The 16,716-nt window shown below is 29.5% G+C and overlaps 1 protein-coding gene across 1 annotated transcript in view; it reads right to left on the bottom strand.

Annotated features, from left to right (window-relative positions):
• LOC107164935 (uncharacterized) overlaps positions 1-1,441 on the bottom strand; it is a 49,271-nt gene extending 47,830 nt beyond the window's left edge. Inside the window, exon 1 of the mRNA XM_015512951.2 lies at positions 832-1,441. Coding sequence (XP_015368437.2) covers positions 832-1,287 — 456 coding nt within the window. The 5' untranslated portion in view covers positions 1,288-1,441. The remainder of the gene's footprint in view (positions 1-831) is intronic.
• Positions 1,442-16,716: the final 15,275 nt, after the last annotated feature.

Here is a 16,716-nt window from a genome sequence, read left to right as displayed (position 1 = left end):
AAAGTAATTTATTGTGGCTCGACTGATTTTTATTTGTTATTTCTAGTCACGTTCTGTACTTCTACATGCAAGTAAACTATAAAAGAACTAAGTTTAATGAAATAATACACTGAGTGAAACGTCATAAAATTTCGTTTCTATAAGTTAAAAAAAAATAAAAATGTTTTTAACCTTCTTCATTCTTTTCTAGAATTGCAAAGCTAAAATTATGAGTTCAGTTGTTATTGTTTATGTGTTTTTAAATAAATTAAAGATAATAACATTATTAAACGTAATTTGAAATTATATTATAAGTTACATACTTATTTTTGAATTTATAATTGTACTATAAACTAGGCTACCCTTGATAATATAGTTTAATACGAATATTTCTTTTTTATTCTCAACAACATTAAGATGATAAAGTTTTTGTAGAAATAATTCAAAATTAATTTATCGGACAAATATAGATCTTAAATTAAAAACTCAATACAAATATTAATCCAGTCTGTGATAATCAGGTAGTCATTATTATTATTACTATTATTGGTAAGCCTCGATTTCTGGGCGATTGGATAAAATTTGTACATTTCTATCTTAATAACATTTTATATATTATAACTCTATACGTTATTTTATTTCATAATCAATATTCTGATAGTGTTAATCTCATATTGGTTTTGAAAATTAGTTATATATTATGTTATTTATTATATTATACTAAAATTATTTACTAATGTTAAATTATTGATAACGACAAAACATAAGTTAACATGCTTAGAGGAAAAATGTATTTTTTTAAGAAGTACCTATATTGTATATAATACTTCAATGCCAATTATTACCACTTACCTTCTTGTAGAACCTCGAATTGGTCACTTTGTGAAACCCCTTGCGGAACGTCACGTGATAGTCGTCTTGTTCAGCGAACTTGAATAGTATGCCGGTGGCTGTCCTAGTCACCGAATACGGTCCTCTGTAGTTCATCTTCTCGCATATGGCCGTTGCCTTCTCCAGGTTCAGCTCGTTGCTGGGTGTAATGAGGAACGCACCTTTCGCCAGAAAATGTCCAGAGTCGGACAGCTCGGATAGTCGGTCGTCGTCGTCATCACCGTCGTCGTCATAGTCGGTCCGCATGCGGCGATCTACGGTGGTCGTGGTACCACGCCGGTTGTACGTGCCGTAGCCCGACGATACGGCCGTGGACTTGTCGACCGCGGATTGCGGCGACGACGGCAAAGGACCTCCAGCTGGTGATTTCTGCATGCCACCGCCGCCGCTCGGGCCGGTCATCGAGGAGCTCATCATCGTCGTGGTTGTTGATCAATAAAAATAACGAAAAATTTGTCAAGTATATCGTTTTCCGAATAATATTATGTAAATGACGACGCGCTGAAACGGATTGTGGTGAACTACAGCGGCCAGAACGTCCGTCCTTTTATAAGATCCAATTTTCAGTCGCCGTCAAGTAGGGATTTTATTATTATTGTTGGGTATCATCATTATTTTTATTCCGTATTAGCGTTTCACGGCCGACACCGTGAGGTAATCGGTATTTTTGGGTGCGTCGACGATGGCGGTGTTTTATAACAGTATTAAATAATAATAGTAATAATAATAAAGACGATGACAGTAAATTCACTGTAGACATGGGCGCGACATTCAATTGGAAGACTATAACTCCTCCACAGCGGATGCTGACAATACCGGGGCAATTGAAAACAACAAAAAAATAAAAATAAAAATACAGAGAAATAAAAATATAGGAGTGTACCCACCTACTGCATATTGTGTGCACACTACCGTTAAACGGACGATAATTATATTTCGTTGATACTACGTCATGACTTACTTATTATAGGTACTCGTATATACGAGTTAAATATGTTCATGATGGTTTCTCGGAAATATCTCGCTCGGCTTTGAACACAATAATTACGTATAATATTTAAGATCATACGCCAGTGTGGGAAATAGATAGGTTAGGTCCGAATAGGTATTACGGTATAACTGTGTTTTTGTTAAAACAGCAGTACAATAATATATTTTCATTCCTGCTACAAGGTTAGGTCGACGTGATAGAAAATTATATACCTTACTCTAATCAAAACTGGGAATTATAATATCTATATATACATATATAAAGGAATTTGTCCTCTTTAACCTGCTTGAAATTTTCAGGATGGATTAATATTATAATTTCACCATGCTATAAGAAATGATTTTTAGAAATTCAACCCCTAAAAATAAAATAATGTGGTTGCAAGTATACAACAATGGCGCCATCTATCAAGCAATATAAGATATTATTAATATTATATTTATTTATTTATATTGTTAAATTATTATTATTATTGATTAGAGGTTTTCATTGGCAATATAATATGGGTATAAGATATTATGTATTATTCAGTTAATTTTTTCATTTTCATTTTTAAAAAATGTCATCTATTGAAAAAATTACTGTGAATAGAATGTTAACATCTCAAATATCTGTACCAATTATCGGTGATGGTGCCTGCCTATACCTTTCATTTATATAAGACTCAAGAAAGATGCCAGGAGATTCAAAATACAATAGTATTCCGTATGTTTCTGATTATTGGAATATCTTTGTTAATATATCTTACAATTCATATGGTGATAACTTTTCCACTGCTGAGGATTATGTTCATGGTATAGAATATCCTACTATCTACGTTGGTTACTGTGAATGGTTTGCAGCTGGAAATATTTTTCCATATGTATTTGAAATTTATAATAATAATCTTATGCCAAATTTGGTGTAGATACATTGCCAACAAAAAGATTGCGTCTAACCGGAAATATTAATAGTGGGCATTTCGATGTTTATTTATCTAATTTTAAAATTCTTAATTTTTTTCTTCAGAGAGCGATTTGTCTATTTGTTATAATGTTAGTGTTACAGACAATTTAATTAATAAAAGTAAGAAGCGTTGCCGTGCTAGATGTACAGATAGACCTCAAGATAACCAAGTCAAGGAAGATAAAAAAAAGACGAGAAAACCATTTTTTTAAGGTTCAAGGCGAAGTATACCATTTTTATGGCAGTTTGGTTCAAAATACTCAGGAAAATCCAACATTTTTACAAATATATTTTGTTGGCGAAGATGAAAAAGAAGTTCAACTTAGATGCTCTCTTTATACAAAAGTTAAACGAGCATTAGTCAAACAGCTACAGAACATGTTGTATACTGAAAATAAGTGTATTTAAGAATTTAAAACCACAGTAGAGAATGCAAGTCAACATTCTACTAATTTTAAGGTGGTGATTAACGCAGATAGAAATATTCAAAATTGGTTGTCCTATAATGCTTCTAAGAAATTTTAGTCCATCAAAATTGCGCAATGGGACACGTCTAAAGATTATTGGTTTACAAAAGATTTGATGGAAGCTATTATTATAACTGGATCTGCAAAAGGTGAATCAGTTCTTCTTCCTCACATACCAATTATACCATCAGATTTTCCTTTCCAATTCAAAAGAATGCAGTTTCCTGTAAAAGTATGTTTTGCCAAATCAATAAATAAATCACAAGGGCAAGCCTTGAAGTTTTCAGAGATCGATATAAGAGTAGATTGTTTTTCACATGGTTTAATTGTATGTGACATGCTCCAGAGTCAGTATGCTCACGAGTTAAGTTATTTTGGCACCAACAGGAACTACAGCTAATGTAGTTTATAGAGAAAATATTATATTACCGATAAAAATCAGATTAATAAACAATTATTATAATATGACATCTTTTAAAAAAAAAATCTTATTTTAATTTAATCTTACCAGATACCAACAACTAATAACCCGGTGACGATGGGTAATTCAGCAAGTTAATATAATATTACGAATTTCTTGGAATTGGTCAAATGGTTAATCGGACTTACTTCAAAGAAGTTATAATTAAATTATAAGAAAAAATCCGTAGAAAACATCCAGATCAGTTCCAAAATCGATCATGGTTCTTACTCCACGACAACGTGCTAGCTTATTAAGTCTTATCATTCCGTGAGTTTTTAGCTGATAATCAATTTCCTATTGCACCTCAACTCCCTTAATCACAAGACTTGTTTCTTTCACTACTTGTGATTTTTTTTTTAATTCCAAAAATTAAAACTTACCTCAAAAGACAAAGGTTTGATGATATTGAACCAATAAAAAAGAATGCGACGGATCAACTCAACCAACTGAAAGTTCGAAGACTTCTAACACTGCTTCAAAAAGTGGCAGGAGAGATGAGACAAGTGTATAACATCTGGTGGTGAATACTTTGAAGGAGATTAATATTGAAATATTATTTGTATATTTAAATAAAAAAAAAAATCCTGGTATTTTTTGATCATATCTCGTACCTATTTCTTATATTTATTGATAATTTGACATACGTGCATCTTAGAAGTTTTTTAAACAATTATTTGTATGCTATTTTTTCAATATAAATACATAATTAACATCAGTTTTTTCAACCTGACTGATCGCCAATGTATTTTATAAGACAATATAGTATTTTCATGAATGCATTAAAACAAATTAAAGCTTTAGTTTTTTTAAGTTAAAATATGATATAATTTTTGCCTGAAATCACGAGAAATCGAGTTATAAAAAAATAACGTTTTGCGGCAACACATTAATTTATGCCTACATATACTACGTATATTACGTCTATATTAATACTACAATACCATATATAATATTATATTATTTCCATCACGACCGGTATTATCAGCAGCATCACAGTATAATTTAATTTAGGTCAAGTTTCCCATAACATTATCAGAGTATTATAATATTCTAAAGAATTGTTTTTCAATATTTTTTCCCAAATGTGTAATTTATTTATCATATATTTACACGACCTGTCTCATATATCCTCTTACTCGTATATAAACGAGATTCTGATGATTAGAATTAGATTTTTATTGATTAATTGCGAGTTTCCATAAAGACTTTGATAATAATTTTAAGGCAACGCAGCTCAGAAAGTCCAAAAAGAATTAGATTTTAATTGTCGATCGCCACGAACATTATACCTGATGCAAGTTAATATCATAAGAAATATTTTACTAGGTTGATCTCAAGTTGATTATAATCTAGACTGACAATATATGACTTCAATTGTATTTCTAATCGTGTACAACAATAATAAAAATATAATCGTAGGTTTATATTGTTCAGTTCAACGTTGGGAAATTATTGTAATGTCAATGTGTTTCTTTCTTAACATTTAAACAAATAATGATTTAACCAACCAAAAAAAGCCGAATAAAATATTGCATTGAAATTATTATTATAGAGGTGAATAATTTGTACAGTGTAAAATTTAATAACATTATGCCGGTTAACTCTATTCATTTATTGTTATCTTAAGAATTTATTATATTGTTTAAATTAAATTTGTTTTGTTTATATAATATGTTAAACCTTCTTTGTTAAACATTTTGTAAATATCTTTATTGTTTTATCAATATTTCCATAAAGGTTTTTGGGGCTTCAAAACTTTCCAAGTATGACCCATGATTGCAAACTTTATTCAACAGACTATCTAATGGAAACAATTTCATAATAATACACACGTGAAAACTCCAGTGACGTTTCAAAATTTTTGAATGTACATATTAATCATTTTCAAATCTTAGATATAAAAGGAAAATTTTTTATGAATTTCTAGCACAAAATTTACGAATTTTCGTGATTTTTACATAATATGTTGTAAAAATTCAAACTTTGAATGCTTATAAAAAAAAATTGTGACTATGTATTTCTTTTATTTTTCAACTTCTATTGTAAAAATATGTTAGGAGCCTTGTATTAAATTTTCAAATCTTAGAATTAAAAAGAAAAACTTTTATGAATTTCTATCTAAGATAATTTGAAGATTGCCGTAACTTTTACGTATTTAGTCAAAATTTGAACTTTAAATGCTTATAAAAAAAAATTGTGACTACGAATTTTTAATATTTTTTAACTTCTATTGTTACAATGTGTTAGAAGCCTTGTATTAAATTTTCAAGCTTTTCTACCGAACAAATAAATTTTTATCGATATTTATAGAAAAAAAAACTAATAAAGTTGAAAAATTAAAATGTCAGTAAACAGCTCAAAACAAATCTAAATATTTTGAAAATTTTATCAAATATATAACACGCCTATATAAAAATTCAGTCAAAATTTCAAGTATCTATGGTAATTTGTTTTAGAGTTACACCAAAATAAAGAAATCACTAAAAGTGATAGTTTGTTTTTCTCAATTATTTAGAAAAGTATTAAGAATTTTTTACTTTTGACCCCCCAAAGTACCAACTAGATTCACTTTCTGATCGAACGAGGTACTGAAGTCAAAAATCGAAGCATTTTTACTGCCCCAGAACGTGATAACAGACACAAAAAAAAAAAAAAAAAACACACATCATGGTAAAATCAATACATTCATCGCTCCGCTCAGAATCTAAAATATATACGAAAATATTAACTTAGTTACCTACTGAATAATAACAATCATTAGTATTTTAATTATTATTTATTTTATCAATATCTTTAAAAAATGGAAAAACGTTTAAAAAAATACTTCCATGACATTGTATAATATTGAATGCGCTTAATAATTATTTCATTGACCATTTTTTTTCAGTTTTTAATTTTTTGTTTAAATTTTAAATGTTTAAATTTTAATAAAATATAAAATGTTTCCAATTAAAGAAAAAATATTTTTAGGCTCCTAGTAATTATTGATTAATTGATACTTAATTTTTTTTTTAATCCAATTAATATTTATTTTGATGATTGTTCTTATAATAATTATTGTTTTATAATATGTATAATAGTCGTAAATTCGAAATTATATAGGAAGATACTTGTAACAGTTGTAACTTAGTAGTAAAAGTACCAGAATACGCATTGTTTTAACTATTTATATATACCTACTAAATTTTGTTTATAATATTTACTATTCACAAATAGTCACTATAGAACCTATATTTTTTGTTCAATTTAAAATAGTGACAATTGTTTGTATTTTTATTCTCATATACTGAGTGCGTTTCTCACCTCTTGGATTTTCTTATACCACATTACATGTTCGTATATTTTTTCGCAAACTAGTAAAAAAGTGTGAAAATGTAAAAAAACAAAGAGTGGAGAAGCGCACTTGTCCATTTTAACATTCTAAAGGTTCATTTCTACAGGTCTGTTTATGTTGTCGGTTACTCCAACCATGGCATGTTGCTATTATCGTTTTTTTTTTTTTTTTTTTTTTTTTTATATAATATAAATATATATATTTATATCCAAGATGAAACAGAAAAAAAGAAAACTTTTTCAGTGATGTATTCATCCGTAACCCGAACTAATAGTATACTAGTATTTTATAAGGACAGTAGCAATATAAAAAAAAATTAATTGGATGAGAAAAGATAGTGCTTATGTATACAATTTATATATAATTAAATATAACATATTTATATCGAAAAACTAGAATTTCTGGTGAAGGAAAAAAAGTCGATCGTTAACTTTGTGAAAATTAGAGTAAAACGTTGTAGATTTAACGGTTACGTAGGACGTAGCATATTAATCAAAGCGACCTGAAATGATGAGATGTTGTGCATTAATGAAATATTGATATTGGGCGATAGGCTATAAAAAATCAATCACCGTAAACATGTAATTTATTCAAAGGAAACTCTATAAATTGTATGTAAAAAATAACAAAAATAAAAATAACTAATTAGTATAAATATTAAATTTGATGCTAGGTAATTTTAGTATAATTATTTTTCAAATGTATTGGAAATAATTCAATTAATTAAACTATTGTTTATTATTAATAGTACAATAATTATTAAGAATGAACCCATAAAAATGTTTAAGCAATTAAAATAATCAATGAAGAACAAAATAATTGGAAAAATTGTTTATAGAGACAAACTAAAATTTGTATCAAAGACGTTATGTAAATTAATAGAACACAAAACAAAATTTTATCTATTATATAGATATAGGCAAAAGTTTTTTTTTTTTTTTTTTTTTTTATCAAATATATTATTTGATATTAATATTTAAGCTATTTAAGTGGATAAAAGTCAGTGTTGATTTTTTTTTTTTTATTTAACAAATTTTACAATTACGCCTCAACTACCGGGGTCATTGATGTTTCAAAACACACATTATAGTTTACTTAATTTTACGACATAATAAATAGTAAATAGGTTATTTAATATTTTGTGTGATATTCTAAGTTTTGCTAATGATATTATATTTTATGCAGAAGGTTGGTCACTTTGAGAAATTCTAAAAATGATGATATTCTACCTTCGTTTAGTACAAGTATTTCACACATATTGTTGGGAAGCATACGTTTGTATCTGGCGTCTTTTGTGAGGAGGCATTCAGTTAAAATATGTTTTACTGTGATCGCAGTGTTATATAAGGTGCATATCCGTTGTTCCTTTTTGTTCATTAAATGTTCATGGGTGTATAATGTGTGGCCAATTCGTAGTCTGTCGATGATGATTTGATGTCTGCGTGGGAGTGACATATCGTGCATCCAAGGGAAGGTGAAGGATTTAATTTCTCTTAATTTGTTGTTTTGTATTAATCTCCATTATCGAAGACATGTTTGATTGAGGTTAGCGTATATTTGATGTTTCGTGTTGAAATGGGTTGTAATATTCCAGAATTCGGTTTGTTCTTTGGTTACTCTTTTGGCTATTTCGTCTACGATTTCATTACCTGGTATACTGTTATGTCCACTATGCAGGTACCTGATTGGTTATGAATAGAATGTTCAATATATGGGTGTAAATAGGGTTATGTTTTTTTGGGATTTAATAAGTTTTTGAGAGCACTGAGAGAGTGGTGTATATGACTATCTGAGGTGGTGGCTAATTCTGTGGCTTTTAAAAGAGCTAGATATTCTGCTGTGTAAATAGAGTTGTAAGCTGGGATCTGAATCAGGTGCTGTTTGAGATTTTAGTTGAATTAATGCGATTTCAGTTCCTATTCAGTGTTGAATTTAATATATTTTTAATAAAAATGTTATTTAATTAAAGTAAACAGATGTCACTTAATTTAATAATTTTTGTCATCACCTTTTTACATTTGCATAATTGAAAAAATAATAACACACAAGTAATATAGTTTTAAATATAGTTATATAATTTAATATAAATTGCTTGAATTACACCCGACGTTCTATATATTAATATATATATTTTTTTTACATTTACATGTTTGATTAAAACAGACAGTTCATTAAAAATGACACTCTGATTTAAACTAAAATGCAGTAAACTATAATGTTTCATCAACTTATATTACTTTTTTTTATAACATTTTTCTTTTTTTTTATATAAATTCTTTAGTATTATGTATGTATTTATATATTATATACCTACATATATATATATATAAACAGTTTTTGTATTTTGATATTGTTTAAATTAATGCTGTTTGTCGTATGGATTAAATTAAAATGTGTTTCACATATTATAACATTATGCTGATAAATTCTAGTTAATCGATATTTAATTAGGGAACTCTATTTACCTACAAAACGGTATAGTAAACTGAGTAACATTCGTCATATATGAAAAAAAAAAGTTGGATATTATTTTATTCTACGTGAATTCTCTTTAAAGATATTATAAAACCTACCCTTTTTGATTTTCATGAATAATTTATAGTTAAATATAAATTGTGAAAATATATAATTTTTACCTGTAAATGTTTTTTTAAATAATTGATTTTCAGCAAAGCAACTCACAATTATCAATAAATATCATAAATCACTAAGCACTTATATTACATTTTTTTTTTTTCTAATTTGGAACCTACATATTTCATTCGTTTATTTATTAATTTATCTTACTTGACTTTAATTGGTTATTTGATAAATTTCTCAGTGATTCCCATAAATAAACATTATAAAACATAAATAATAATATTAAAACAAGTAGGTATAGCTTCATCGTATTGACCAGAAATCTAATAAAATCAAATTCATTTTTTTAAATTGTTCAATAGATACAAATTCACTATGGAATTTTCATAACCAGCCTACGCAGACATGTTTAATGTAATATATATAGACCCTCCAATTTCACTGAAATTCACAATGAGCGTTTTTTTTAAAATATATTTATTTCATTTTTCATTACTGCAAGACCAAACGAAACGTAATTCAGGCAAAGCACGTAAGCAACGCTAGCAATTAATTATTTTTAAATTCGCCCGTAAAAGTATCGTGGTTGTTGGAAGGGGGGGCGAGAGACATTTTCTTTCCACGCCGCGCTCGTGGTTTGACGGGCTGGGTGGTGGACAAAAGAGAATTGAGAAAAACTGTCTGCAAAGAGAAAACCCGTAAACTAAACGTTCCTCAAGTAATTACTGTCTAAGGCGAGAATTAGACCGATGGGAATTTAAAAAAGAAAAAAAGCCGAAGAGAGAAGAAAGTTTACCGAGTAAGAGCACTTGCCGCCATTTCGTCTGTCCAAACGAAAACGAAATATTGCCTGTATACGCAAACAGTAGTTTTCTTTTTTTTCTCCTTGGGTACCAAATTAGATTTTCCAGTACAACAAATGACCGTATAATTCGTCTTCAACGCGGTTAAGTTACTATGTATTTTAGTGTACAAAAAAAAAAAAAAAAAAAACAATAAAAAACCATGCCACCATAACATAGGACAACAGTAGACAAGCAGTGGATTTATGAAAAGAACACCTATTATGGGTATAATATAATAATTTAATTACTATAATACTGATAAGTGATAGGAAGGGAAATTAACGTTAAATACATCACCTCATTTAACTAATTATTTGATATACAATTATTAGTCTTATACTCTTATCATTTAAAAATATTTGAGATTTAAACATTGTATTATTTTTAACAAAACATGAAAACAGTCTTTTATATATAGCCTATTATAAATAACTGATGATATATTTTTTCAACTTACATTCAATAACACATTTAATAGAATTATTTGATATTAAATTATCAAATTACCTGACGTGTTACTATGATAAGACTACTATCATAAGAACTGCTTATTGAAGTACGTATTTCAGTAATACAGAAATTAATCAAACTAGCATTCCATTTAATATTATACTTATATCTAAATGTTATTTATCAATTTTATTTTGTTGATCTTTATAATATATCTATATAACTATATAAATTATAAATCTTGAAAATATAACTTATTTTTTGCAAAATGCTACTAATAATAATATTTAAAATAGGTCTAAAATAATATGACCACAATGCAAAACACTAACTGCCATAGCATTAGAAAATTAATCTAAATTTGTGTTTCTTATATTTCCCTAAGAAAGATATTTTGTTTGTAAATAAAACAGACTACAGAGCTTATTCTTTTGAAGCAACATGTTGAAAAAACGTATTCATTTGATAAATACAATTGCTTTGTAGGTACCATTATTTGTGATAAGAATATCGAATTGTATATTAAGTCAAATTATTCCTACAATTTACAATTTCCTTGTGTACATCAGAGTTTCAGTTAATATGTTTTCTTTTTATATAAACTTAATCGATTCGTTTTATATTGAATCCAATGAAAAATTTACATTGATGATAAAAAATAACAAGCAATAACGTAATGGTGTACCTACCTACCTACTTTCTTTAAAGCACTTTTTTACTTGTACACATAAACATATTTATTCCAGGATATTAAATCATTTTAGGGATATAACTGTATTGTGAATAAAAAAGTGGGTAAGTGGATGTTGCTCTGCAGTACAGTAGGTTACAAGTGGGTTACTGTAATGAATGGTATCAAATTTGAATTCAACGATGTACCTAATATCATTATATACGAAAAACGATTCTGAGTGGAGATGGTTTATCAGTCTAGTATATGTTATACTATATTAATTATATTGTTAAAATTTCAAAAAAAAAAAAAAAAAAATTGTACGTTTTTTCTCCTTTAACCGCTTTTTTTCGAGTACCATTTTGAAAATCGAAAAATAAACTCTTTAAAGTACCAGCTCAAAAATATTACCTTTCAGAAAAGATGCTAGACTTGATACTTTTAAGCAAGTTTAGAGGGAGAAAAAATATTTACAGAATAAAAAATAAAAATAAATAAACATCATTGTAAAACCAATACATTCCTCGCTCCGCTCAGAAGCTTAAACTAAACAAATACGTAATTCAAAAATTTAAATGTATACGCAAGAGTATCGAAGTGTATAGTTAGTGTGCATTACAGGAAGATATTCTACTCCAAGTTTATTTACTTATAAAGCATTAAACTTATACAAATCATTAATATATATATATAATAATAAATGAATAAGTGGTAGTTATAATAATGTTTTGAATTATATGCTTAAAGTACATTTTGATATAATAGTTTATACAATAATATCCATGTTCAAAAAACAATTCTAAAATTCTAAACTGCAATTTTTATACAGTATTGATAAATTACTAATAGTTATTAAATTTGTTCATTTAAATTTAAAAAAAAAAAAAATCAGAATATTATACATTATACAATAATTATTACTGAGTAATACAGTTAACACATTTATCAATTTTCATGTACTTATCGCATTTACCATATTTTTAAAAACAGCCTTAACCTTCCATTTTCCCATTTAATTCTCAAAGGTAGTACACTTTTCTGATAGTATTGATTTACATATTATAATATAAAACTATTATTATTTATTGATCTAACGTTGAGTTATTTTAAGCATGAAATATAAATTTATTATATACTTATATAAAATAAAAATAAATCATGTTTTAAATTTAAAACTGGTGATGTAACTCTAATAAATCTATTGTAATTTGAAATAGTATTAATAAGTTTGGTATTTTAGATTTAACTGAAAAAAAGATCTTTAAGTTGAAATTGAACTTTCAAAACCAAAAGATTAATATTTCAATTTCAATTTATTTCTATCACGGTAATTTGTTGTATTCAACAGCTTCCAGTCCGATTTTAATATCTGGAAATGTACGATTATATTAATACCCCAGACAAATTATCATTGTTAATTGTATTGATTTACTACATTTTATATTAGCTAATTTTATATTTTGTGTAGAAGATATCCTTTATTTATAATATATTATATGTGCTTGCATAATATATAGTACCTATATAAAATATACATATTATATATTTCACGCACATGGATTTAGTAATGCATTGCTCTTACCAACAATAAATCATGACTTGGCCCGGGTAGCTGGGGCTTATCCGAATTCCTTAGATTTACGGTTACCAAGAGCTTTCTAACTCTTGTTATTAACCCATCCTAGATGTTAATTACCATACCAAACTGTTGGTACGCTAAATCGTGATATATAGCGATCCAAAATTACTTGCGAAACAACTCCGTTCCTAATACTGTAAAGATTTTTAAAATATTCATATACATTCCGTTAATTTAAATTTATATTTTATCTTATTTAAACTTCTAATTTTTATAACAGGGATTTTAACAAAGGTTTAAAAATCAATAATTAATATTTACATACTTCGTTGGAGTAGAATAATTCAAATCCAAATCATTATTATTTTGCAATACTTCGAATCTAATTATTTGAAATATTAATTATTCAATTACATTAAAATTACTTCCCAAAGTTGGAATTTAATTTAAATATTCGTTTATTAATAATAACTTATAAAAACATTTAATGTAAAAGTAAACTTATCATAATGTTTAATGACGTATATTTTCAAAACTATTTTTAATGAGACATGAATATTATCTATTAATTATAATTTAAGTAATTGGATTATATTATTATATAATTATATCCTGCATTAAAATAAGTACAATAAGTAGTAAAAAAATCACTTTTGAACAAAAATCAAGTACCTGGTGTAAAGCTGCAATGATTTAAATTTAGATTTTAATCATGTATTTCACGTTATGAGACAAATTTAACTGATATTAGGTTTTTTGTGGAATCTAATTTACACTATTTAATTTTATAATATGCTACTCAATAAAATATATTATTATTATTATTGCTATTTAATTATTTTGTACTTATAGGTATATACATTGTTATTCCATACTCGTGCGCTCATTCTGAATAGGAATTATTTATTCACTGTTATTCACATGTATAAAATCCCTAATCCTCGGTACCTTATTGTAATTATATTAAAAAATATGGAAATATAATTAATTTATTATTTTTAATCCATGAAATAAAATATTCAGAGTTATTGAACAAACAATCATGAAGCATTTATACAGTCTTCTCTACCAATCCTTAATCCTTTAACATAAGCTAATTCACAGGCATTATATATATATATATATATATATTTGATTATAAAAATGGCAAAAATTTAAAACTACCAAAACTAAAAATGCCTTAAATAAATTAAAAAATAGTACAATAAAATTCTATAACGAAAAAAAAAATTAACGTGGTCTAATAATTCCTGACATGCTATTATAGCCTTGATATTTCAACAAAATAAAAATGAACTACGTTTGAAGAACTAATCACGACATTCACAAATCACAATAGAACGAAAAATCACTTGATTTTTTTAATCATACATAAATCAAATTCATTTTTTAAACGCATTAAATTAAAATAATTTAATTCAATCTAATCTAATTATAGAAAGAAAAAAAACTAATCTTGTTAATGTTATATTATTGATATAAATACTTTACTTGACACAAGTTGATAATTTTTAATATTTTAATCGATTTTAATTTAGTTTGATTTGTTTTATAACTTGTCAACACATATTAACAGAAAAACTAAACCTTTTTTTTAAAGACAATGAACCACGAATATGTCTTTTTAATTTCAAGAAAGTTATTATAATACCTTTTTTTTTTTTTTTTTTTTTTTTTTTTTCCTTTTGTATCAAGAGCCAGAGAAGGAACCGCGTTAGCATTACTTCTCCTCTGACTCCCATCGTTTATTGATAACAATAACAACGACAATTATTAGTGGTGGGACAATCCCCCACTCGCTAATATTACAACAATCTTTTTACATCAACAATATTTACAACAACAATTTTTACAACAACAATTTTTACAAAAACAATTTTTACAACAACAATTTTTACAACAACAATTTTAACAACAACAATTTTTATAACAACATTTTTGCAACAACATTTCTTATCGCCGCACCTCCACAGCCTGGCGGACTCGCTCCTCTTCTTCTTTGCGTGAGAAGATGCGTTCGACCATTCCATAGAACAGCCGAAAGGACTCCTCCGCGTACCTTAGTATATTCAACTTTTCATCTGGGTCTGCTGGAAGCTGGTCAAATGGCGGCCCGCAAATTATATCCTGTATGTCGGCTGTACGCAGTCTGTGCCCCAGGTGAATGGACAAAGGATCACGGAGGACGTTCCAGTAGTAGCACTCAAGCAGAGTATGTTCCACCGTGTCCTCTCCGCCCCTGCACTGTAGGCACATCGGACTGGCGGCCCTGGCTCTCCTGTAGAGATATGACTGGAAACAGCCGTGTCCCGTTAGTGCCTGTGACATGTGGAACGTCAGTGGCACTAGTGGGACCGTTCTTTCCAGCCAACGTCTGATGGATGGGATGCAGGATCGGGTCCAAGACGCTTTACTGGTTGCTTCCCATCTCCGTTGCCACTCCTCTACGGTGTGGGATCTTTCCTCTCTTTTTACGGACTGCTTTGATGGCCGCGAGTCGCCAGGTGTAATGTCAGCAAGGAGTCGGGACCGGATCCTGGCCCGTTCCAGGCCGAGTAGGTCCGCAGGAACCGTGGAGGCCAGGACCAAGGAGGCCTCGTCGGAGACGGTGCGGTATGCGCGAATGGTTCTTAGCGCCGATGATCTCTGTGGACGAATCAGGTTTGTTTTGGTCCTGGCTACCGCGGCCACCCTGCTAATCCAGACAGGGGCGGCATAGAGCAACTGACTGTCGACCACAGAGCTGAGCAGCTTTCTCTTCCATTGGCATGGGCCACCGATATTGGGCATGAGCCTTGCCAGCGCAGCTGCCGTGCGTGCGGCTTTTTTGGCCACGACGTCCACGTGAGCCGCAAAGGTGAGCCTCTTATCCAGAATCACCCCAAGGTATCTGATCCTGTCGAACAGGACTATCGGGTGTCCTCCGATTGATAGCCTCGGAGGGTTGTACGCGCGTCTCCTGGACAGGATGACGGCTTCCGTTTTTTGGTGGGCCAACTCCAGGCCGTGGTTCGTCATCCAATCGTCAATTCTCTGCAGGGTGGGGTTGACAAGATCCTCTAGCAACTGGCCCGTATAAGCCGTTCCTACGACGGCCAGATCGTCGGCGAAGCCTATGAGCTGTACCCCGGGAGGCACGTCCATTTTCAGTAGAGCGTCATATGCGACATTCCACAGAGCCGGTCCAAGAACAGATCCCTGTGGAACCCCGCACGTGACTGGCCTGGAGATCCTCTCTGCTCCGGTTAACAACATCCTGTCGGAGAGCCATGACCTGAACATCTCCACCAGGTATTCAGGCGTTTGAATGCCTCTAAGAGCAGCGTCGATTACTGGCCACCTCAAGGAGTTAAAGGCATTCTTAACATCAAGAGTCACCAGAATGCACAAACTCTTTTTGACCGGGGTGGCGGCTGCCTGAGCAGCGAGGCTCAGGACATTGGCAACTGCTGACTCGGTGCTGATGCCCTTGCGGAATCCGAACTGGTTGGGCGCTCTCCTGCTGCCTCCATGCTCGTC

This window comes from Diuraphis noxia, unplaced genomic scaffold (genome assembly GCF_037042655.1).
Source record: "Diuraphis noxia isolate RWA-SAM2 unplaced genomic scaffold, SU_Dnox_SAM2 contig0003, whole genome shotgun sequence".
NCBI classification, from domain to species: Eukaryota; Metazoa; Arthropoda; class Insecta; order Hemiptera; family Aphididae; genus Diuraphis; species Diuraphis noxia.
This window is presented reverse-complemented; position numbering and strand designations above follow the sequence as displayed.